Source organism: Littorina saxatilis, linkage group LG3 (assembly GCF_037325665.1).
Source record: "Littorina saxatilis isolate snail1 linkage group LG3, US_GU_Lsax_2.0, whole genome shotgun sequence".
Taxonomy (NCBI): domain Eukaryota; kingdom Metazoa; phylum Mollusca; class Gastropoda; order Littorinimorpha; family Littorinidae; genus Littorina; species Littorina saxatilis.
In genome coordinates, this window is record NC_090247.1 from 65436254 (window position 1) to 65462451 (window position 26198).

The 26198-nt window shown below is 42.4% G+C and overlaps 2 protein-coding genes across 2 annotated transcripts in view; one reads left to right on the forward strand and one right to left on the reverse strand.

Annotated features, from left to right (window-relative positions):
* The first annotated feature begins 200 nt into the window (after positions 1-200).
* LOC138962986 (uncharacterized) lies at positions 201-14249 on the forward strand. Its single transcript, XM_070334958.1, has 13 exons — positions 201-454; positions 1175-1310; positions 2107-2266; positions 2926-3096; positions 3395-3486; positions 3985-4211; positions 6926-7176; positions 7672-7897; positions 8586-8675; positions 9518-9729; positions 12268-12468; positions 13063-13234; positions 14071-14249. The coding sequence occupies exons 1-13, from the start codon at positions 244-246 to the stop codon at positions 14184-14186; spliced, it is 2265 nt and encodes a 754-aa protein (XP_070191059.1). The 5' UTR covers positions 201-243; the 3' UTR covers positions 14187-14249.
* Positions 14250-15674: 1425 nt separating this feature from the next.
* LOC138962977 (uncharacterized) overlaps positions 15675-26198 on the reverse strand; it is a 40043-nt gene continuing 29519 nt past the window's right edge. Inside the window, exons 10-13 of the mRNA XM_070334947.1 lie at positions 17697-17908; positions 17124-17324; positions 16053-16224; positions 15675-15865 (exon numbers count right to left, since the gene is read on the reverse strand). Coding sequence (XP_070191048.1) covers positions 15750-15865; positions 16053-16224; positions 17124-17324; positions 17697-17908 — 701 coding nt within the window. The 3' untranslated portion in view covers positions 15675-15749. The remainder of the gene's footprint in view (positions 15866-16052; positions 16225-17123; positions 17325-17696; positions 17909-26198) is intronic.

Sequence of the window (26198 nt, forward strand, 5' to 3'; positions counted from 1 at the left end):
TCGACTGTTGGTTACAGTCTGGTACATTCTATACAAAAGCATCAGCACGTGTTAGTGTCTGCCCGCTCAAATTGACATGTACATTACAGTGTACCCTGTTGAAGCAATTCCTTAGGTGACCGCCGCTTTAACGTCTTGTTTAGTTTGTTCAAGCGATATAAACAATGGACACAAAATAGAAGACCATCTGATCTACATCCAGTACATAGTCAATGCAAATTACAATTCACACAATTTATCAAAATGAGCAGAACAACGGTTTTCCTGTGTCTGGTTTGTGCCTGGAATGGGTTTTCTTGTATTTCTGGCGAAAAGAAAAGTAACGGTGATGTGAGTGACTACCCGTTCCGTAACGTGTCCCTACCCTGGGACGAGAGGGTGGATGACATCGTCAAGAGACTGACCGTTGAAGAAATGCAAGAACAGATGGGACGAGGCGGAGCGGGTGTGCTAGGTAATGTGTGTGTTAGTGTGTTTGTTAGTGTGTGTGTGTGTGTGTGTGTGTGTGCTTGCGTGCGTGTAAATGAGGAAATGGAGGTTCACAACGACCACATAATTATGCACATGGTCAGATAGACATCGCAACACACACACACGGATACATCAATCCACAATCAACATAGCTTGGGCCTCGGGCAAATGTGCTCTAGATACCAGGCAAGAATACAATACACTTTCTTTTTTGTCGAGTTGCCTGATACAGACCCTCAATGCCAAGTTCTTTTGAACTCTTTTTGTCTTTACACTCGAAATACATTGTTTGTGTTTTCAGTTCTGCCAATGGCATGAAACGAGGGCTTATTTGGTCATTTCTCGTAATAATTGTCATTTTGAGGCGGGCCTTAAAAACACGATATTCGGAAATAACTCTGTCGGGTTTTTATGGGTTGTGAAAGAGTGAATATCCTTGCTTTTCCAAGGACAAATACATTCACACGTGCTCCTACCCATGTGTTTCAGACACACTCCTCACTAGTGTTTGGCCCCCCAAATGTGTGTCCAAGTAAGTGCAAGGGTACTCACTCCTTAACAACCCATAAAAACCCGACAGAGGTATTTTCGGAACATCATCAATTGACAAAGTAAGTCCTTCAGATCAAAAGTTACAGGCGTGTGTAGGGTCTCCAAGCTAAAAGACCGTGCAGTGAATGGTATGTCGTGTCAACATCATCAGGCGGACCAGCCCCCGCGATCCCGAGGCTGGGTATCGGACCGTATGAATGGGACTCGGAGTGTCTGAGAGGGGATGTCCAGGCTCCAGGCAGTGCCACAGCTTTTCCCCAGGCCCTAGGACTCTCTGCAGCATTCAGGTACAGTCCACTCCTGCCCTGGCAATCATTTCTCGATCACGACCACGACCACATGAAAGAATCCTCGACGATTTTATTCAGCATGATTCGCCTTTCAATAACGACCACCTGTCTAAAACGAACATTTTTGGGTTGGTCCTGTGGACGGTCGATCGTTATTGACAAATGTGATTGTCGTTGTGTTGTCTTGTCTTATATTGTATTGTATTGTTGTATTGTGTTGTATTTACTCTAAAGCACTGTAGTGTACGGTATTGTTGCGTACTGTATTGGATTGCATTGTATTGCATCTCTGTTTGCATTGTATTGCTTGAACTTGATCTGCGTCTGTCTTTCGTGTCTATTTATCTTTGACCGTGACTGTCCCTGGCTCATACGTTGTTTAGTACACATTTATTGCATTGCTTTTGTCTATTTGAAATGAAGATACAGTTGAACATACAGTTTGTGGGAATCATAATTTATTCTGACAGAAATCATCAGTATTGTATACACGGCTATCAAAAAGAAAAACGTCACGTTAAGATTAAGAGACTAGCATTCTTCATGGGAAGGGGTGGGCTGGGCGTAGGTTTTTCGCATTGTAAACAATTTCGGACACAGATAAGAAAAAAACTTACTGCGAAACAAATGTACAAGGACATGTGGGTGGATGACATCTGGGTGGATGACATGTGGGTGGATGACAAATTGATGGTGTTTGGCATGTGGGTGGATGACATGTTGGTGGTTGACATTTGGGTGGACGACATGTGGGTGGATGACATGTGGGCGGATTACATGTGGTTGGTTGCAGTACTGACCTGATGTTCCGAGTGGCAGAGGCAACTGGGGTGGAGGTGAGAGGTAAACACAACGACTTCGTCAAGCAGGGCAACTATGGCTGGCACACCAGCGCTTCCTGCTTTGCTCCTATGATCAACATCATGAGGGACGGGAGATGGGGCAGAAACCAGGTGAGTCATGTGTTTATTGCAGCGCTAGTGTCGTTTATGAAAAACTGTTTGCCATGATTCAAATCCAGACTTCTTATTTGTAGCAAGATCTGGAGCTATTTGTTTTGCCCCGTGATCACACGCATATTTGATATATTCAACAGACCCAGGTAGGCTTCTCTATTCCTGCTATGCTTGCCGTCAAATACCACTGTAACCCTTTTTTTGTACACAGTTGGGTCTATCAGACTATTAGCTGCAGCGAGCGTTCGGTCAAGCTTTTACACACGGGACAAACTAGTCTGGAGCTTTAATTTTGCTTAATAAGTTATTTGAATTCCGGATGCTATCGGTGGGTAAATGTAATTGTATTTTTGTTAGTTTCGACCCTGTTGTGTATGCTACAAGATATGATGATCATGTACACCGCCACAGACACTGTCTGGGTTTTACATGGAATTAGAATACCCTTCCACTTGAACACACACCAACAATCACCAGCCGTACGTACTCCTTGTTGTATAAAGTGGCATTTTTTGGGGTGAATCATTTTTGCAGATTGATATCAGTGTCTGTAACTTGGACTCAATTAAGCACAACATTCTGTCTGTGTAGAAAACACACAGGCTGCGGACTGTTTGTAAGTGTCTCAGTTGGAGGATGCCCTTCATTATTTACAGGAACTCTTTGGCGAAGACCCACTCCTGGCAGGGGCCTATGCGGCAGCCTATGTGAAAGGTCTCCAAGGCAACGACACGCGCTACCTCCGTGCCAGCAGCGGATGCAAGGTGGTCATTGCTTACAGTGGTCCTGACAACATCCCTGTGTCCCGCTTTGGATTCAACGCTATCGTGAGTGGCTTTGTTGCAGATAAACCTTATATGCGAGGATGCTTTGTACTTGTTTGCCTGGAGATTCGGTCGGCTGGCTTGTTACGATTAACGGAATGTGTTAACTGGCTAGTGGCTCGGTTTCTGGTTGGTTGATAAGCATTTTCATTGGCTGCTTTGTTGTTTCTTGAGTTCGTTCTTTCTCGAGTGCTTTCGTCAGCAGAAACAATTTTGAATTAATAATCCATTCGGCATATAGATATAACGATAGAAAAACGTCTTCATGCACTGGTATGTCGCGCGATCTTGTGCTTTCCAGGTATCTGAAGAAGACTTGAGGATGACGTTACTTCCTCCTTTCAGAACCTGCGTAGAAGCCGGAACCTACAACCTCATGTGTAGCTACAACAGGTCAGAAATTATGAACATACTTAAACATGGTTTTTTTAAAATCTTATATAACCTGGCAAACCTTCGTGAGATTGGTATGTGTAAACCATAGCTTTAAAGATGAATTCCAATGTAAATGAAAATGTTGACCGTCACAGATTTCACTATAGGCTTTTATATGGGGATAAGAGAATTCTACCGCAGAGTGGTTGGGTTTTTTGCTGAATTAATTAATTGGTTGACATAGATTTTAGTTACATGACTGAATTAATTAAGCCAATGACAACAATCCCCACTCTGTACACAAATGTGTCAGACTATAGACAGTTGGTATGTGTTCAAGTGTAATGATGCTTGTATCATATGTAAAAGTCTAGACGAAGCTGTGGTGGTTTATAAGATAGTTCTCCAGTTATCTCTAAATGTTTATGTCATTTTTGCTGATGAAAACTTTAGTTCGAAGACACGAATAGAAAGGATACATTGTTAGACGACAAGTGAGTCTTCTTTTTTCCATAGAGTGAACGGGGTTCCCTCGTGCGCAAACAAGAGACTGCTGACAGATATCATACGAGGCGAGTGGGGCTTCAAAGGCTACGTCATCAGTGACCAAGGCGCCATAGAAAACATCATCAATTACCACCACTACCTCAACAACAGCGTCGACACCGTGGCTGCCTGCGTCAATGCTGGCTGTAATCTGGAACTGTCGAGCAATCTGTCCAAGCCTGTGTTCTTCTACCTTGGTAAGATGTGTGTCTGATCGTTGGCTATGGGAAATACACCTTGGTAAGATGTGTGTCTGATCGTTGGCTATGTGAAATACACCTTGGTAAGATGTGTGTCTGATAGTTGGCTATGTGAAATACACCTTGGTAAGATGTGTGTCTGATCGTTGGCTATGGGAAATACACCTTGGTAAGATGTGTGTCTGATAGTTGGCTATGGAAAATACACCTTGGTAAGATCTGTGTCTGATAGTTGGCTATGAGAAATACACCTTGGTAAGATGTGTGTCTGATAGTTGGCTATGGAAAATACACCTTGGTAAGATCTGTGTCTGATAGTTGGCTATGGGAAATACACCTTGGTAAGATGTGTGTCTGATAGTTGGCTATGGGAAATACACCTTGGTAAGATGTGTGTCTGATCGTTGGCTATGGGAAATACACCTTGGTAAGATGTGTGTCTGATCGTTGGCTATGGAAAATACGCCTTGGTAAGATGTGTGTCTGATCGTTGGCTATGGAAAATACACCTTGGTAAGATGTGTGTCTGATCGTTGGCTATGGGAAATACACCATGGTAAGATGTGTGTCTGATAGTTGGCTATGGGAAATACACCTTGGTAAGATGTGTGTCGGATAGTTGGCTATGGGAAATACACCTTGGTAAGATGTGTGTCTGATCGTTGGCTATGGGAAATACACCTTGGTAAGATGTGTGTCTGATCGTTGGCTATGGGAAATACACCTTGGTAAGATGTGTGTCTGATAGTTGGCTATGGGAAATACACCTTGGTAAGATGTGTGTCTGATCGTTGGCTATGGGAAATACACCTTGGTAAGATGTGTGTCTGATAGTTGGCTATGGGAAATACACCTTGGTAAGATGTGTGTCTGATCGTTGGCTATGGGAAATACACCTTGGTAAGATGTGTGTCTGATCGTTGGCTATGGGAAATACACCTTGGTAAGATGTGTGTCGGATAGTTGGCTATGGGAAATACACCCCCCCGCGGGTGAGGGGGAGTCACATATTGGTTGGGACGAGAAAGAATTTACCCGATGCTCCCCAGCATGTCGTAAGAGGCGACTAACGGTTCTGTTTCTCCTTTTACCCTTGTTAAGTGTTTCTTGTATAGAATATAGTCAATTTTTGTAAAGATTTTAGTCAAGTAGTATGTAAGAAATGTTAAGTCCTTTTTACTGGAAACTTGCATTCTCCCAGTGAGGTAATATATTGTACTACGCTGCAAGCCCCTGGAGCAAATTTTTGATTAGTGCTTTTGTGAACAAGAAACAATTGACAAGTGGCTCTATCCCATCTTCCCCCTTCCCCCGTCGCGATATAACCTTCGTAGTTGAAAACGACGTTAAACACCAATTAAAGTAAAAAGAAAGTATGGGAAATACGCGTTGTTTGATGCCGGGGATGTAACTACAGCTGCAGGTATTTAGTATATTAGTTGGTTTAAACACAATGTTATTCATATTCAGACTCACTTCAATATAGTTTCATTTTTACTTTTCGCCACTAAAGACAAAAAAGGGGCACAGTTTATTGAACACAAGTTCTATTAGCTGGACTCCAGTTTGTCCATGTCCATTTTGTGTGCAAGCTTCAATTTCTGAATCTCCTGCTATTATCATATTTTAATTAACTGAAATCAAAGTTGCGAGAAACTCTGTCTTTAACATGCAATCACGTGACGAAGGAAAGTGAGCACTTTGAATATGAAACAGCTGTTACGTCGAGGTGAGGTTTCCACTTATGATCAGTGTATGTGTATGTGAGCGCGCGCGCGCGCGCGTGTGTGTGTGTGTGTGTGTGTGTGTGTGTGTGTGTGTGTGTTGCTTTATAGCTTTTTCGCTTCTCCTTTTTGACTCACATGCGAAGCAAAAGTGAGTCTATGTACTCACCCGAGTCGTCCGTCCGTCCGTCCGGACGTCCGTCCGTCCGTCCGTCCGTCCGTCCGTCCGTCCGGAAAACTTTAACGTTGGATATTTCTTGGACACTATTCAGTCTATCAGTACCAAATTTGGCAAGATGATGTATGATGACAAGGCCCCAAAAAACATACATAGCATCTTGACCTTGCTTCAAGGTCAAGGTCGCAGGGGCCATAAATGTTGTCTAAAAAACAGCTATTTTTCACATTTTTCCCATTTTCTCTGAAGTTTTTGAGATTGAATACCTCACCTATATATGATATATAGGGCAAAGTAAGCCCCATCTTTTGATACCAGTTTGGTTTACCTTGCTTCAAGGTCAAGGTCACAGGAGCTCTTCAAAGTTGGATTGTATACATATTTTGAAGTGACCTTGACCCTGAACTATGGAAGATAACTGTTTCAAACTTAAAAATTATGTGGGGCACATGTTATGCTTTCATCATGAGACACATTTGGTCACATATGATCAATGTCAAGGTCACTTTGACCCTTATGAAATGTGACCAAAATAAGGTAGTGAACCACTAAAAGTGACCATATCTCATGGTAGAAAGAGCCAAAAAGCACCATTGTACTTCCTATGTCTTGAATTAACAGCTTTGTGTTGCATGACCTTGGATGACCTTGACCTTGGGTCAAGGTCACATGTATTTTGGTAGGAAAAATGTGTAAAGCAGTTCTTAGTGTATGATGTCATTGCTAGGTTTAGGTCAAGCATGTGAGTCGTATGGGCTTTGCCCTTCTTGTTGATATATTTTTGCTACTCTCCTCTTTTTTCTCAACAGCTGATGCAGTGAAGCAAGGCAAGGTCACAGAGGACACAGTACGGGAGCGTGTTCGACCATTGTTCTACACCAGAATGAGGCTGGGCGAGTTTGACCCACCGGAAATGAACGCATACAGCAAACTGAGCAACGCTGACGTTCTGACCGCAGAACACAAGGCCCTGGCTGTGGAGGCAGCCATGAAATCCTTCGTCCTGCTCAAGAACAACGGTATTTTGCCTTTGAGGGGGATGCCATTCGACACCATCGGGGTAGGTGTGAAGGAAATCGTACATCGTTTCTAAGCGGAGGTTAATGACACGATTGAACCTTTCACTAGAAAAGCAACATACTTTGGACATATGTATTTTGAATCGGGATATCAGAATATCGCATCATCGAAAACAATAGCTATCTAGAGTACAATTACACCCACAGCTAGACTTCTGATTTGCAGTTTATATCAGAGAAGGGAAATAGTTCCATTGTAGTGATTTTTTTTAATCATTATCGTCCACACATTTCTAAATGTTAGGCGGCTGTCATAATGAAACCACAGCACACACACACACACACACACACACACACATACACACACACACACACGCACACACACACACACACACACACACACACACACACACACACACACACACATCCTTATTGGTCAAAGGATAGAATCAAACTATTAGAATCAAAATAAGTGTTGAAAAGCCTTCTGTACATGTACACACGGAATGATATACGCTTTCCTGCTGTTTCCCTAGGTTGTTGGACCCTTTGCCAACACGACACAAATAACGGGAGACTACTCGCCCTATGCACCGGACAGCGTCAAGACAACTGTGCTGCAAGCGGTCAGCGGGATGGCACGCAATGTCCAGTTTGCCCAGGGCTGTGACCAGGTCAACGACGGATGTCCATCCTTCGATACTCCTTCGGTTATGGAGGCACTGGCCCACACGGATATCAACTTTGTTGCTTTAGGTCTAGGTGAGATAGAAATGGTTTAAAGAATGTTGTAAGAGATTTGGCAGCGTGTGTGTGTGTGTGTGTGTGTGGGTGGGTGTGTGTATGTGAGTTTGAGTTTGTGTGTGTGTGTTTGTGTTTGTGTGCGTGTGTGTGTGTGTGTGTGTGTGTGTGTTTGTGTGTGTAGCAAATATCGAAAACCCGACATCTTCTTTGTTGCTTCAGGACTTATTTATGCCATATTTAATTTGAAAGAATATGATATTTTGACAGTGTTCACATCGTAATACATTAACAGACACCAACTCTCCAGCTTTCGGCCTGTGTACAATGTTTTTACAACAATTTTTGTTTGTTTGTTTGCTTAACGCCCAGCCGACCACGAAGGGCCATTTTTACAACAATAATTATGTATATATGTCGGACATGCAAAGCTCTAAAGAGGTAATGTAAGCGCTCTAAATGCTTACGACATGTGTAATATTAATAAAGTAATTGAGAGTTGTGCGGAACCAATGTCCTGGCACCTAAAGGAATAACAAGCATTGAAAAGAATAACCAACGTTCATCCCAATAGCGCGCTTACTTCCCTTAGTTTATTCGATCTTTAAAGAGCGCTCGGCCTCATATATTTTGTTTAAGATTCTCATACTGAGGTACAGTTTAGATTGTCGTAAGTTGTTTTGCAAATGGTTATTCTTTGCTATATCAGGTGTAAAAGGAGAGTCCGAGAGCAACGACAGGCCGGACACTGAGCTGACCGGGATGCAGAGACAGCTGTTGCAAGTCGCCATTGACAACAGTAAGCATGAGACTGTCGTCTGAAAAATGCATGATACAAACACATGCAGCTGTATAAGTCATTTTTCCCTTTCCACATGCCTCAGTCATTGAGAAAAACGTTGTTCTTAAATATCTGTGTCAATTATTTTGTGTATACACATCATTATGTGACATGTATGTTAACAGAAAGGAGGATCAAGAAGTGAGATATCGGTTTATGTAGATGTTTTTGTTTTGTTGTTATACATATAATTCAAGAAAAGGAATCGCTTTCTTATCTTCTTCTTCTTCTGCGTTCATGGGCTGAAACTCCCACGTACACTTGTCTTTTTGGCACGAGTGGGTTTGTACGTGAATGCCAGTTTGTATCCTGCCATTTAGGCAGCCATGCGCCGCTTTCGTGGGAGCTATCCTATCTTCTTCTTCTTCTTCTGCGTTCGTGGGCTGAAACTCCCACGTACACTCGTGTTTTTGCACAAGTGGGTTATTACGTGTATGACCGTTTTTACCCCGCCAATTAGGCAGTCATACGCCGCTTCCGGAGGAAGCATGCTGGGTAATTTCGTGTTTCTATAACACACCGAACTCTGACATGGATTACAGGATCTTGTCCGTGCGCACTTGGTATTGTGCTTGCGTGTACACAGGAAGGGGGATAAGGCACTAGCAGGTCTGCACATAAGTTGACCTGGGAGATCGGAAAAATCTCCACCTTAACCCACCAGGCGCGGCTGGGATTCGAACCCACGACCTTCCGCTTTGGAGGCCGGCGTCTTATCACCAAGCCATTGCGCCCGTCAGCTATCCTATCAATGTGGGTCTCTCTAAACGAAGTTATAACAACAACACATCTGTCTCCAGCAAAAACCACTCCCATTGTGCTGCTGCTGTTCAACGCTGGCCCTGTCAACATCACCTTTGCTGACCGAGACCCGCGGGTGGCAGCCATCTTGGAATTGTTCTACCCGGCGCAGGCTGCAGGAGACGCGCTACGTCACGTCCTGTTGAATGACGTCAAAGGCGCGGTGCCTGCTGGGAGACTGCCTTACACATGGCCTCTGTTGTTGTCACAGGTTTGGTCAATGTCTTGTTTTATGTTGTTCTGTAGTAGTCGTCGTTGCTGAATCAATATAAGCTGCAAAGCATATACGCTGCACATGCTGTCCCATTTATTTAAGGCAGTCCTTATTAGAGCCCGAAGTCGACTTCGCGAAAACTTTTTACCGAAAACTCAGGAGTGTAAGCTTCCTGTGGCTAGCCTCTAGACTATAATTCGCGCAGTTAACTTCGCCCAGTTAAAGACAGGCTTTAGACATAGACTTGCATCTTTGGTTTTATGAGTCTTAAGCAGTAGCAGTTGATTCCTCATAGACGCCAGCGCTAAATAACAGAAATGACAAAGGCACAGTCCTTGCAATGTAAACGTTTTAGCTCACAATCTCGTATCTGCAATGAAGAAGGAAATCCCGCCACTTGGAGAAATACCATCAATCAACGGCTTGGCGTGTGCGGATGGAGAATTTGTGTGTGTGATGAATCCGTTTTTCAGATTGACACCAGTAACAGTTGCAGTCTAATGTATCACAATACCATCATCCCGTACAGACAGTAGCCATGCTGTTGATTCTTAGGGGCGGGGACGTAGCTCAGTTGATAGCGCGCTGGCTTTGTAGCCAGTTGGTCGCTATCAGCGTGGGTTCGATCCCCACGTTCGGCGAGAGATTTATTTCTCGGAGTCAACTCTCGGAGTTAGACCTAGTGAAATCACACTTTTGGAAAGCAGTATTAAAATATTGGCTGGATAATAACCACTACGATCGTGGGACAGTCGGGCCGACTTTATTATGGAATAATGCATGCATAACGTATAGTGGCAAAGTTTTATTTTTTGAAAGTTGGATACAACGAGGTGTATTGGTATTAACTGACATTGTACGTTCGGGGGACATATTATCATATCAAGACATATGTGATTTGATTGGATATTCGCCAAACCGAATTCTTGAATATAATGTTGTAAAAGCTGCTGTGTCATTATTTATGAGGAAAAATGTTGTAAATATGACTGATGATGTTTGTATTACCTTACCACTGTTTAACGGCAAAAATGTGTTAAGTGCCAGAGAATATAGGAAAGAGATTATTAATATGAAAACAGATGTACCATGTTCCGGAGGATTTTGGAAGAGAAAGTTTAATGTAGAAATTGATGAACGATCTTGGATAGTTGCCTATCAGTCAACACAAGAGACTAGATTAAGAGTTTTACACTGGAAAATTATGCACAACATTTATCCGACCAACATTCTCCTGTGTAAAATGAAAGTAACGGAAACTAATAAATGTAATTACTGTTGTGATGTAAATGATTTCATTGAACAGTTCTTTTTTGAATGCCCGGTTGTATACAAATTCTGGAAGTTTATTGAAGAATTTATTTTTCGTACTTTAGAAATTAAGATTGTTTTGAAAGTTAGTGATGTTTAATTTGGTATGCATTTTGTAATGGTGAAAAAGGCAACGATGTATAAATTGAACCACATTAGCTTAATCGGAAAGATGTGCGTTAGTATATATAAAAAAACAAATGCGTTTTTACCGTTGGAAAGTATTTTTAATAGGCAGTTACAGATAAGAAGCATTTTTGTGTGAGTGTTCGAAGAACAAAACGTTAAAAAAGTTAGCTTGTTGTACTCGATAATTTGTATTTAATTCATTGTATGAGATATTGTTGTTATTTATTTGAATAAAATTTTTTGAAAAAAACAACAAAAAAACAACTTTGTGCAGACTCGCTTCGGTGTCCGAACACCCCCATGTGCACACATGCGCACGAACAAGATCCCACGTTCACAGCGAAAGTCTCAGGGCTTGGAAAACACGAAGACACGCATGCATCATCTCTCGTCTCTGATTATCATGATCGTATTTCGATACTTTGACGAGACAAACCCAATGCTGGTGTGTCGAAGAAGACAGCCACAGCGGGCTTGTTCGAATCAAAGTATCACACCATAATAATGCCATATCTTCAGCGTATTACCAATACCTGTCCCAATATAGACCAGTTGGTCTAAGCGGACGTTAAACCCTAATAGTCAGTGTCCAGGTGGAGGTATATCTTCTATAGTCCCATCTACAAATCTCGCCAGATCTGAGAAAGTCAGTCGAATTGTCTACACGGGAAAATGTAAGGATAAGGATGAGATTTTATATAGTCATATGAGGTTATCCTCATGGAAATTCGTGTTGCTTTCCATCTCTGGGGAAAGCAAGCCGCCATACAGTCCGGCGCTACCTATTTTTCCCTGCTTGCGTGTATTCAGGTTTCCATGCCCAGAAACTTTCGCTTAGAACTTGGGTTCTTTGTTGTGTACATGCGTGCACACAGTATGGTGTTCGGACACCGAGGAGAGTCCGCACAAACTTGAATCTTGGAAATACCCGGTATATCAAACCCACGCCGATAGTGACAACTGGTTTTGAAGCAAGCGCCGCTACCGACTGAGCTATTTCAACGCCAAGACAGTAAATCCTAAATGTCTTTTTTTGAATTTTATTGCAAGGAAACATGGGTTTATTGGTTGCTGTCCTTTTCACTTGTTTTTCAGCTCCCACCCATGGTGAACTACTCGATGCAGGGCAGAACGTACCGCTACTTTGAGGGGGAGCCGCTCTACCCGTTTGGCTATGGGCTGTCCTACACCACGTTTGAGTATTCCGACCTTACTGCCCCAGTGCTCGTTAGTGCTGGTCAATCGCTGAAAGCGTCAATACAGCTGACGAACACCGGAACACTGGACGCAGATGAGGTACGTATGTGTGTTTGGCCGCCAGGACATTTAGTGAGGAGTTGAAAAGAAAATTGGGAAATGTAAAAAGCGTTGTTATTGTGATATATAAAGTGTGTGTAAATGTATATTTTGTCCAGTCAGACATTAATTCAAACACAGCGGCGTGTGCAAACTTGTGTCAGTTGTGTACGCTTTAGCCTCAGCATACTTTGCTTGCAGATATTTCACGCCCAGCTCTTTTCACGTTAAATTAAATATTATGATTATATCGCACAGATAAAAAAAGCATACAACGAATGGAATAAAACAAAAAAACTATCGGCTATCTGCTAAATTTGGACAGCCATGTAATGACGGTTTTAAGGAAAAAGTTTAATCAGCAGTCAGATATAAAGAACACGCTTTATCGTCTCCATAAAGAAAGGCTTTAGAAACTGCGACGTGTGTCTGTCAGAAAGGACAACAACAACATTATAACATTGAATTAAAGATGGCCAGGAGTTGAATTGTGTTGTGTGTGTGTGTATGTGGGGGTCTGTCTCTGTACTTCTTTGTCTCACTGTCTGTCGGTCTGTCTCTGTTCCCACCTGTCTGTTTATATCCTGTTGTTAGGTTGTGCAAGTATACATCCGATGGAGAGACGCTACACTACCGGCCCCCAAACTGCAACTAGCCTGGTTTGACCGAGTCTTTGTGGCAGCGGGCCAGCGGCTGATAGTTTCCTTCAACATTGAACCAAGAATCATGGCGCTCTGGGTCAACAACGGATGGTTTGTTAAGCCAGGTTAGTTTTAAGAAGTGAGAAAAAAACATGGTTTGTGTGAGAACTTTAAACAAATGAGGCAGCGCGCTATTTAAAGATCTGATAAGCAAGTGGAAGTAAGCGCTCTACATTCATATGACGAGTGTAATGGAGAGAGTAAGCATTCATTCGGTCGGCTTCCTGGCGAGCGGGCGTAAATTCGATCAAGCTGAGTATTTTGTCACCAATTGTTTGTCTATTCACTTAAAAGGCCTTTGGGTCGATGTATTTGTGATTGTAACGTATTATTGTCAATAACAACGTTCCACCAACTGACCTTTCTTGTTTTTTTATTCTGAATTTTGAAAAGTTGGCAGTCTCTTTGTTTTTGGATAAGCACCCATGGTTTTTGTGTTAAATGCCTAAGAAAAACGGTTTGTCACTGCAGTGCACACGAGCGTTGTTTTCTGTGTGTATGCATGTGTGTGACTACTCTCAGACTTCCAACATAAAAGATTCTACATAAGATCTCATATCGAAAGGTGCCAAGTGATTCAATTGTATGACCCGAATTAACCTGTGGTTATTTTGTTTTTTAATGTATTCAATTCAATTTAATTCAATTCAAAAGTTGTTTTATTATCTGAATGTATATTATACATACATTTTGCTAGTCAGGATGCTATCATTCCATCATACTCGTTGCATGCGCTATCTGTCATTCCGTTTTGACAAGACGTATCTTTCTAATGTAACAGTATATTTGTTTTCTAATACATGAACAATTCATGGAACGCAGTAGAATTGTGAGCCAGCGCCCTCTCAATATGAAGAACAAAACGAATATTGGAAAATGAGTCCTTTTGTCGTTTCTACAGGAATGATGGACTTCTTCTGTGGCGGACAGCAGCCCTTCCAGACTCGCAATGCATCCAGCAACGTCGTCTCTAGTTCCTTTAAAATTACCGGAACAAAGTATTTGGGGCGATATTAAAAACTATGGATATCATGCAGTGGGCACCAATGACTCCGTACTATATGTTTCAGGGCCAGTTTGTTATGGGTGGGGGGGGGGGGGGGGCGCGCTCAGTAAAGGGAGCGAAGCGACCTAGACGAGTGAATGAAGCGACCTAGACGAGTGAGCGAAGCTACTGAGATTCCTAGGGGGTTCCGGGTCCAAAGAAGCCAAACGGGGCTATCTGAGCTTAGAAATTGCTCAATCTGTCTTTTTTTTCTCCCCTTTTTTGGGGGGTAGCAATTTTAACTTTTTTATTTTACTATTTTCTGGCATGAGAATAACATCGCAATTTGAAATTTCATCGTTTTAACTGCTTTGCAACCATATTAATTCAGACTTTATGCAAATTCCGGCATAATGTGAGCTTTTAATGATTGAACTATATATAATATGCTTTTAAAAAAACAAATCGGCGGATTAGGTGGGGGGGGGGGGGGGGGGAGGCTTAAAAGAAGAGAGTGGTGGCTGGATGGATGTTGGGCGGAATTGATAACCGTGATGAATAAAGACTGATTTAAACTGCAAATGCGGTTTTCGTCTGAGAGTGTTTTATTTCTTCCATACAAACTTCTTATTCTTTATGTATTCTTATGCTTTACCGTCTGTTTGTTTGCAATAAACACAGTGAAAATGTTGTACTATATTCTGTTTTACTTCTTCTGTTGGTTTGAATAGTGGTTGTGTTGCTGCTGGCTTTGATGTTTGACTATTTCACGTTCATTGTCACTTCAAGCAATCCAACGTTTCGTGTGGGCAACTTCACATGACTCTAAATGCTGCTTTCATTATAAGCTGTGTTAATTCATCTTAACTCGGTAAATGTTGACAATGCGGAGAGACAATTATTTGTGTTAAACTGACACTGCATGCACTCACTTTTTTGTTTTGACGAGCATAAATGGAGAGGTAATTTGTCCCACTGTGCGCGCGCTCTCTCTCTCTCTCTCTCTCTCTCTCTCTCTCTCTCTCTCTCTCTCTCTCTCTCTCTCTCTCTCTCTCTCTCACATACACTCACTCACGCACACAAACGTCACCAACAGAAACGATTTCAGTAACATGCATATTGGTGTAGTTTCCATAGAAACAAAGCTTGTTTTTTTGTGAATGGCTGTTAGTCACAGTAATCGCGGTACATTTTCTGTAATACCAACTAGTTTAAAAGATATTTGCAATTAAACACCCTTCTGGGTCCACACGGACCCACGACCGCCGGCGAAGGTTAATCGCTATAATGCTACCGGCGCTACACTGCATATAGTCCAATCCTTTGTCGCTGCACCCGTCTGTTGGTTTGCATCAGTATCCTCAAGCCTTCAACCTTATTAGCTATTTGGGTCAGATTCAAATTTGTTACTTTTTCAGTTTGCATGTATGTATAAAAGAAACAAGAAACAAATCACACACGCACACAAACTCACGCACGCACGTACACAAACAAACACACACACACACACATTCACAAAAGTCATTTAGCAAGATTTTATTGGTTTAAAGCCAAACACACTTGACTTGTATTATGTCGACTGCCACTGTTCCCACTCAGTATTTTCCCAGAGACTTTGTCCCACTAATTGTGAACGAACTTGCAACAACATTGCTTGGCGCTTTACGTTTCTGGAACGGCTGCTGTCCTCCGCCGAAAATGTCCATCGCTCCTGAAAAAAGAACAGAATGATCCGTCATGCTGCTATGTTTGTTTGGTCTATAGATCAGAGACAGAGACAGAGAAAAGAGAGAGATATATATTTCAAATTAGGCAAACAGGCAGACATATAAGCTACACAGACACGCCCAGTGAGGCAGTTTTAACTGAATTGATGACTTTATATTTAATTCACTCACCCGGTTTGACATACCACCCGTCGTTGATCCAGAGCGCCATGACCTTGGCATCAATTGTGAAGGACAGCTGTATTTCTTGACCCGCCGCCACTGTGACGCGATCGAACCAGGCCAGTTGCAGCTTGGGGGCCGGAAGAGACGCGTCTTTCCACCGGATGTAGATCTGCACCACCTGCCAGCATACAAAAATCAGTCAGTAACTGTAAACATGGAACAGTTCCCTTTATATGTCTTTTGTTAAACGCGGGGTGTTCTTTTTTTTCTATTCTTAATTCAACCTTCGGAAAGAATTTGTTCAGCGTAAATTAGCACAACATACATTCAGTATATGCCAACAAATTGCTTGCTGATACGGATCTGCAAGATCTTTCGTAAAACACCGTAGGTGTTCATGATCTGTTATACTAATTTATAATTGTGTTTCTTCTGTCATCTGGATATGAGCACTGCTTGCTTCGACCTCAAGCTTCATACCTAATGCTTGTCATTTTAAAGTAAGGTTTTGAGATGCGTTCATTCCTGTGAAAACTGTAATTTAAAACACCACACATCTTTCCAGAGTTGTAGATCGGATAAGGGCATCCTTTACTTAAAAAGTACCCTCAAATAAGCAGCCTTCTTGCTTCTTCTAACTGAACGCTGAAGTATTTATATTGAACAACGCTCGGAAAGAAGTATAAAAGTATTGGGAATAAAAGGAGGTCGTTATTTGAATCTTACCAATAAAAGGGTCACGATTTTCCTCATAATCCCAAAGGCAAAAATATGTGGGCATGAATATTGAATGAAGATATGCCATAGCACATAATGTGACCCTCCACCACGAAATGAGTCGCATGTCACCTCGCGCGGTTCTGCGCTAGGCTTAATATAAGTCCGGGGAGTGTCTTGTAACAGTGTGAGGGTCACCTTAGTCACAGGCTTATAACTCAAAGTTTTCGCTCTTTTCTAAAACGGTTTTCACCACTGGATAGAGCATAAAACACTCTTTAGGAAAATGTAAAAATATGAAAATCATGCAAATGTTACATGCGACTCATTTCGTGGTGGAGGGTCACATATAAGACTCACCTCATCAGCGTCCAGTTTGCCCTTGTTCCTCACAGTGATGGAACCGGTCATAGTCTGACCAGCGTCGATAGAAGTCAAGTGTATCAGGTAGCTGTACTCAAACGTGGTGTAGGACAGTCCGTACCCAAACGGGTAGAGCGGTTCTCCTTCAAAGTAGCGGTACGTTCTGCCCTGCATCGAGTAGTTAGTTATCGGCGGTAGCTGAAATTACACAAGAGATGAAATAAAGCATCACGTTTTTCATTATTCGGGATGTTGATGTGGAATATCTGATTATCTATTGTTGAAAAAAAGAAACATATTGAGTTGTTGAAGTAAGAACATCAATTGCAAGTTCATACTTAGAGTTTAAAACTCATTCAAAATACGTTTTGAATACTGTATTAAACCGTTGCTTGTAGGCCTTAATACTATCATAATTACACTAATTAAAAGGATACAAGTGTGTTAAAGTTAGAATCAAATGGACGTGTTTTTCAACTTTTCTGGAAGTACTGGTACAAAAGCAATTTTTCCTCCAGATCAATAATATTCTTTAAAAACCATTGTCTCAACCTTAAAACAAATTCGCACCTGAGATGCCAACAAAGGCCACGTGTAGGGCAGTCTCCCAGCAGGCACCGCGCCCTTGACGTCGTTCAACAGGACGTGACGTATGGCATCTCCGGCAGCCTGGGCAGGATAGAAACATTCCAAGATGGCGGCCACACGTGAATCGTCGTGAGCAAAGGAGATATTGACGGGATTTGCGTTGAACAGCAGCACAACAACGGGGGTATTGTGTGCTAAAAAAAAGAGCTCTCAATAAGGACAATGCGCATCAGGCCTCGATAAAACCTTTGATGAAGGCAACGTGTTTAAATGGAACGAGTATACCCCCAAAAAGTGTGTTTGGAGTCTGCGTACGAGGCTTTTTTTTTTCTTTTTTCTTTTGGCAGCGCTCATAACTAATTCGCTTTAGGTCTGGAAAAATTGTTTAGAATAAAATATAAAAGTAGAAATAAAGAGAGGGCAATGACCCCACCGTGAATAGCAATGCAGTCAATCCAACACAATAATACACCATCACAACAATACGATCAAGCATGACGCAACACATCACACCGTCACAACAACACAACATAATAAGGAAACAGAACTAGAAACACAGAACAAAAACACTTTCAAACAAAGACACACAAACGAAGATAAAAAAGGGAAAGAAAAAAATGAATGAAAAACAAAATTCCACAAATATTTAAATAACCTACTGTGCGTGAGCACATCTTGCAGTAGGTCTTTCTGGTGTCCCACGAGCTCTGAGTTGGGGATGTCACGACCTTCTGATTCCGCTTGCATGCCTGTGACACAAAACATAAAATTCCGGCCCTCTGAATTTGTTGCATACAGAGTACTAGGCTTAATAACAGCTGTACATTTGACCACAGGAGCTTGTGTTAAAGCTCTGGTCGATTTATCATTCCTGTAGTAGAACTACTATTATTCAATACTGTTATTTGACTGGCGTTTTGATACAACTTCCTGTGATTTGACCAACTTTGGTCAATTGTTTCCTTCTAACTCCGCTTTTAATCGCGTGATTCATGACACAAAAGAAAAGGAAACTTTGTTTTATGCAAAAAGCACGTTGCAAAGCAACTATATTGTAAATGTCAACAAACAGATATTGTTCTTTTGTACAACTGGATGCATCATTTTGTTCAAGGTGTATCACTTTAAAAATGCAGTTATAATCGCAGCTTGAGGATAATTATGTTTGTTTGTTTGCTTAACGCCCAGCCGACCACGAAGGGCCATATCAGGGCGGTGCTGCTTTGACATATAACGTGCGCCACACACAAGACAGAAGTCGCAGCACAGGCTTCATGTCTCACCCAGTCACATTATTCTGACACCGGACCAACCAGTCTTAGCACTAACCCCATAATGCCAGACGTCAGGCGGAGCAGCCACTAGATTGCCAATTTTAAAGTCTTAGGTTTGACCCGACCGGGGTTCGAACCCACGACCTCCCGATCACGTTTCCCACCCGCAACGGCTAACGTCCCATGCTACCGATAGCAGACACCTCCCCAGCCATCCCGTCACTGACAGGGTATCTCGCTGCGGGTTTCTTGAGCCTCCTCCGGTCGCCCCCGACAACGACCGTTGTCCTCAGACGTTGACCGGTGTTGTCGCTGCTTTTCCATGGCTCCACTTCTTTCTTGCAAACTTGCAGTTGCATGCTTTTAGCCAAGGGTTATTTTCGGTTCTGTGTGCGCAGACTCCCTGGCTACTAACCGAAACTTTCCTTCTCGTTGCTAACCAACCTTGTCTAGACCAATCGTAAGTTTTGTCTTTTCGCGATTCTCGACACGAAAATAGTGATTATTGAATTTCGTACCTAGATAATTTAATTTATTACCTAACTCCTTACGTTCTCAATAATAATGAACAAAGTAATCTAACGATCACATCAAAAGTAAAAAAAATATGTTTTGAAAGAAACTCCTTCAAAGTACACGAGAACCTCCTGACGACAATCAAAATGACGTCAACTGACAGCGAAACTTTTGACGTAATTACACTTCGGTTTCCGACAACCCATAGGCACTCGCCGCATTACATAACTAAACAAACCATAGGTGCCTGACGGTTTTCATAAACGACATATGACTGCTTTGATGGAAGAACTCGTTACTTGTATCGATCTGAATAACTTTGCGTAAATTTTCGCAACATACATGGTTTACAAAAGCAACGGTTGACCCGACTGCTGGCTCCCATGGGGTCGCCTTCACGCGGCGGGAGTGTTTCCACAAAGCTACCCCACCCCTTTACTTCTCTTCTTTTGTCTTATTTCTGCCTTACCAGTCCTTTCACCTATATTTTCTTCCAAGAAAACTCTCCCTACTAATACCTGCAGTTTTCCGATTCCTTTCTTGTTGTCTTATTTCTACCTGACTGGATCCATCACCTTTATTTCACTTACCAAAAGTCTTCTTTTCCACATCCTTAATTCTCTGTGGTCTCCTTAAGACCCAGCGTGTTTGCCGTGCGCTGCGACCTGTACCGGTTTGGGCTGGTGACCTGATGATTGAGGAATTTACTTAGTTGCGACTTTGTAGCGCCAACACATCATTTTGGCCCAGTCTTTATCTAAGACAGGAGGTTGAAGAAGGCTTACCCGCTTCAATCAATCGGCTGGTCAAGTCTGGGTACATGTCATGAGCATATTGCATCGGACCTCTGGCTAAAGGAGCAAGCGGCGGTAGGAGGGGGCTGCGGTAGGAGGGGCGAACATTATGCCAAGTTGTTACCTAACCTGTTTCCGCTTGGAAAGAGTTAAACCTCCTATTACTGATTTATACCATATGTTTCCTCTTATCGTCGCGTATATCCATCTGTATCCTTGGCGCTTTGGAGTTGGATAACCGCTCCACTTAAGCGTCCCCTTGTTGGGCTCCGTGGTGGGTGGGGATCAGATGCGATGAAGACAAACGCTGCAGACATGACTTCTTCTTTTTCTTTTTCAAAGACCCAAAACAGAAACAAACAAAGATACTGCGTTGACTCTGACTCTGACGATGAAGTTCGAGTCAGAGCAACAAAGAACAACATCAGCGTGGCCTGGCCCCGTTTCATTGTTGTTGAGACAGCAGATGAGGCACAGCCCATCTCCAAACTTTCGCCTGTTGCGATACAGAAGGTAATTGCAGGAGTATCATCAACGATAGAGAACATTAAGAGGCTTCGAAATGGTTCTCTACTGATTGTATGTCCTTCAAAAAAGGCATCAGATGGTCTTCTCCGTCTGAATGGTCAGAAATTTGTTGATAGACCGGTCAAGGTCAGTCCTCACAGAGGCCTGAACACCAGCAAAGAAGTCATCCGATGCCGAGAGCTGGAGGGCCTTAGTGAGGCTGAAATAAAAGAACGTCTGAAGGATCAAGGTGTTATTGACGTGTACCGGGTGTCGATCAGAAAGGGCGATAGCAGAGTGCCCACCAACACCCTTTTCGTCACATTTGGTACACCAAACATCCCTGAGAAAGTAAAAGTGGGATTTGTTCAAATAAGAATGACTTTGTATATAATAATAATAATAATAATAATAATAATAATAATAATAATAATAATAATAATAATAATAATAATAATAAATGAGCATTTATATAGCGCAACATCATAACTTTACAACTATGCTCTTTGCGCTTGACACATTTAAAATTAAAACACAGTTATACAAGCATTTACATCTACATTCATAGTCAACAACGCTTAATTAAAAGCATACACCATCAAACATACAGAAAACATGAAAAAAGATGCTTCCACTAACTAAGTAATAAAAACATGAATAAAATAGGTAGTGAAAAATCACTAAAACAACAAATAACACTATATACCATCACCGATGAGATGCTTCCAATGCCAAAGATTTGGACACTCAAAGGCTGGTTGCAAACAAAAGGCAGTGTGCGAGAGGTGTGGCGGGGATCCCCACGAAGGTCCCTGCACATCACCACCCACCTGCACAAACTGTAAGGGAAACCATTCCCCATCCTCCAGAGAATGTCCAAAATACAAGTTTGAACAGGCCATCCAAAAAACAAAAACGGAGAAAAAGATGTCTTTGACGCCAGCAGTCAGTCAAAGACCTGCAATAATGGCAACACCCACCCAGACCAGTATTGCGTATAGGTCTGTGGGTGTCCAGGCAGGCCCGTCCATGTTGAAAAGGACAGAGCCCACAAGAAACAAAAGTATTTGTACACAGACAGAAGAAAGCACAGGTGGGGCTATCCCCACTGGAGACCCTGTGGGGTCTCCTGGTGAGGTTCGCTTCACCACACCAACCAAAAAGCCCGATCACAGGGCAACTCACACAAAGGGGGCCGTTGAGGTAGTGGACCTTACACAATCCACACCACGAACACTTCCGGACAAGAAAAAAGTTACTCTACCTCCAAAATCGCCTCGCACTCCAAAAATGGAGATGAATCCCATCGCACTTCACAATCGTGTTGGGAGTTTATCCGACGAAGAGCGCATGGAGGCAGAAACTTCTTAAAAACTAAACAAACATAGCCAATTTTATTCAATGGAATTGTAGAGGGGTCCAAGCTAACAATGAAGAATTATGTCTACTTTTACACAAATTTCATCCTGTTGCTACAGCATTACAGGAAACAATGCTGAAGCCAAACAAAGATTTTAATGTATCTGGATACAATGTTTTTCGAAACCATTCAGACAATAACACGTCTGGGGGAGTTGCTCTTTTAATTAAGAAAAGTGTACTTTGTAGTGAGATCAACCTATGTACAAACATTCAAGCCGTCGCAGCACGAGGGACATTAGATAAAACCATCACTCTCTGCAGTGTATATCTGTCACCATCAAAATGTTACACAAAGCACGATCTTGAAAATCTTATTGATCAGCTTCCAGCTCCCTTTGTTTTAATGGGAGATTTTAACGCTCATTCCCCTCTATGGGGCAGCAACTCTCTATGTACGAGAGGACGAATCCTGGAAGATTTTTTAGACAATCGTAATCTATGCGTTTTAAACGATGGAGTACCAACATATCTCCATCCAGCAACAGGATGCAAGTCCATACTAGATCTAGTTATCTGCGACACCTCTCTTGTTCTAGACTTTGAATTTAAAGTCTATGATGACACATTTCCCTATCTTGATGTCTCAAATAGATGGAATGGAAGAAGCTTCCCCCCAGAGATGGAACCTGAACAAGGCAAACTGGCTGTCTTTTCCTGCCGAATGTTCTGTCCAACTCACAGAAGACATTGTCTTTGATGGAAGTGACGACCCATCATCTATATTTACAAACACTCTACAAGACATTGCCACTGAGTACATCCCAAAAACATCTTCAAACAACCGCATTAAAGTGCCATGGTTTAATAAAGAATGCAAAGAAGCCCGATCCGAACGAAAGAGAAGCTTACACAGGTTCTACAGATGCCCGACCCTTGGCAAGAAGTTGACTTTCTTCCGAATTCGCGCTAAGAGTCGCACTGTCATAAAACATTCTAAAGGAACATCCTGGAGGTCTTTTTGCTCTAACTTAAACTCTAAGGTAGCCTCCAGTAAAGTTTGGAATGCTATTCGTAAAATCAAGGGAAAGAAAGGATCTGCATCAATTAATCACCTTATGGTAAATGGATCCCTTACAACCCAAAAGAATGAAGTAGCAAACGTTCTGGCTTCAACAATAGAGAAAAACTCATCAACATAAAATTACTGCACAGATTTCAAAAAATCAAAGCCACCCAAGAACGTAAACCCATAAACTTCTCATCCCAGAATGAGGAGAACTTTTATTAGTTGTTCAGTTTAACTGAACTCAAACAAGCCTTACAAAAATGCAACAACTCAGCAAGGGGGCTGGACGGAATACATTATCAGTTCCTCGCACACCTACCAGAAAGTTGTCTTCTTGTCTTGCTGAAGGTTTTTAACCACACATGGGAGAGTGGATCCTTCCCACCTTCATGGCAGGAAGCGATGATTATCCCCATTCCAAAACCAGGTAAAGATCATACAAACCCCAGCAACTACCGTCCGATAGCCTTGACCAGCTGTCTGTGTAAAACCATGGAGAGATTGGTCAACGCTAGGATGGTGTGGTGCCTAGAAAAACAAAACCTCTTAAGTGATGTGCAATGTGGCTTCCGAAAGGGACGCAGCACCACTGATCATTTGGTACGTTTTGAGACCTTCGTTCGAGAGGCCTTTGCGAGATCTAAACATACACTAGCTATATTTTTCGACCTCGAAAAGGCTTACGGCACGACCTGGAAACACGGTAGTTTAGCTGATCTGCATGAAGTGGGTTTTCGTGGACGTCTCCCTGTTTTTGTGGAAGGATTTCTAAGTAATCGAGTTTTTACAGTACGAGTGGGTTCCAATCTATCAGAGTTCTGTCAACAAGAGATGGGTGTTCCTCAAGGAAGCATTCTATCACCCATGTTGTTCAACATCAAAATCAATAACATAGTAAAGGCAGTACTGAAAGGATCTGAGTCATCCTTGTTTGTTGATGACTTTGCACTTTGTGTGCGTGGCAAATCCCTACATAGAGTGGAAAGGCAGCTTCAATTATGTATAGACAAGGTGCAAAAATGGGTAACAGAGAACGGTTTTAAATTTTCCACCAGCAAAACTGTCTGTATGCATCTTTGCAAACACAGGGGAGTCATGCCAGAACCCTCTCTTGTCCTGAACGGTAATCCTGTCAAGGTCGTTGAAGAATTTAAATTCCTAGGACTGATCTTTGACCGTCGACTAACATTCCTTAAACATATCCAGTATCTGAGGACATCATGTCTGAAAGCTCTGGATGTATTGAAAGTGGTCGCTCATACGGACTGGGGTGCTGACCACACAGTCCTACTCAGACTTTACTGTGCTTTGAGCCGATCCAAGTTGGACTATGGTTGTGTCGTCTATGGTGGAGCCGCAAAATCCAACCTAAGGCTATTAGACACAATACACCACCAGGGTATACATCTTTGTCTGGGAGCTTTCAGGACGTCTCCAGTACAGTCCTTATATGTTGAGGCCAAAGAACCCTCTCTGAGGCTGCGACGCCTGAAACTCACCCTAAATTATGTGTTGAAACTGAAAGCTATGCCTACAAATCCAGCCTACCAATGCGTATTTCAACCACAATGCTCTGAATTTTTTTAAAGTCACCCAAATGATCGAGCACCTCTGTCTTCTCGGATTCAGCCACATCTGGCCGAGTCTGAGATAAAACTCGATCATGTTGGTGAAAATAAATGGACAAAAACACCACCATGGACATTGCCAGATCCAGTTGTTCGACTAGATCTGACAAGGTTAAAGAAGTCAGAGACGAATAATTTGATTTTTAAACAGTGCTTTAGCCAGTTATGTGCCGACTTTCCTTCCCACCAACGAATATACACTGATGGGTCCAAAGCTGAAAGTAAAGTGACATCAGCCTCTGTCACAGGTCCTAAACTCGATAGGGCCTTTTCGGCCCATCTTCCGGATGACAGTTCTGTATTCTCTGCAGAGTTGAAAGCTTTACAGCTCGCTCTGAAACAGGTGTATCAGTCAAAAAAGAAAGACTTCCTGATTCTGTCGGATTCCCTATCGGCTCTTACCGCCGTGAAGGGAATTCAGCTAGATCACCCACTGTTGGTCGAAATCCAAGAGCTACATGCATCTCTGATTGAAGAAGGCAAAATGATTGTGTTTGCATGGGTGCCATCCCATGTTGGAAATAGAGGCAACTCTGCAGCTGATCAAGCAGCTAAAGAAGCCAGAGAAACAATCATCACTGACAAACACAAAGCATTCAGATTTCAGAACTCGCACCAACATGTACATAAAACACCTATGGCAGAGCGAATGGGACGAATGTGAAGAAAATAAACTTCATAAGATCGTCCCCCAGCTGTCGGACAGCCTACCCCAATGTCGCCTCAACAGGAAAGAAGAGACAGTTCTCTGTCGCTTACACATTGGGCACAGTCACATTACACATTCTTATCTGCTGAAAAGGGAAGATCCACCATACTGTTTTGGATGTGACGAACCATGGACATTACAACATGTCCTCACCAAATGTGTAGACGTTCAAGAATTTCGAGACAAACACTACATTGCAGAAACGATGAAGGTTTTATTCCGGGATGTTCCCCCGGACACGATTTTTAACTTTTTAAAAGAGATCAAGATTTTTTTTACAAGATGTGAAGTACCAGAAGTGATAATAATACATTTTTAGAACCTTCTTTTGCAGTGATAGATCTGAATGTAAATAGTCTGAAACGTAGAACTTGCCATGTAAAGTGAAAAAGAAAATAACTGCATCGGTCTCGAATAGCAGCTAGCATCTGCTGAAGGGACATTAAACTCCACAAACCAACCAACCAACCAACCCGACTGCTGACTATGTGAGGGGTGTGTCCTTTGACACAGTGGAGGCTGCGTGTCCCTTGAAGTGTTTTGGTGGTTTCTGTTCTTGGTCTGCCTCTTGGGATGGACCCTCCTCCAAAGAATTTGAAGGACCGCTTGCTGTGACAGTGAAGATTGG

Coding starts and splice junctions, on each gene's coding strand:
- LOC138962986 (XM_070334958.1), top strand. CDS start 244: ATGAGCAGAACAACGGTTTTCCTGTGTCTGGTTTGTGCCTGGAATGGG. Junction 4,212..6,925: donor GCCTGTGTTCTTCTACCTTG/GTAAGATGTGTG, acceptor TTTTCTCAACAG/CTGATGCAGTGAAGCAAGGC. Junction 7,898..8,585: donor CTTTGTTGCTTTAGGTCTAG/GTGAGATAGAAA, acceptor TTGCTATATCAG/GTGTAAAAGGAGAGTCCGAG.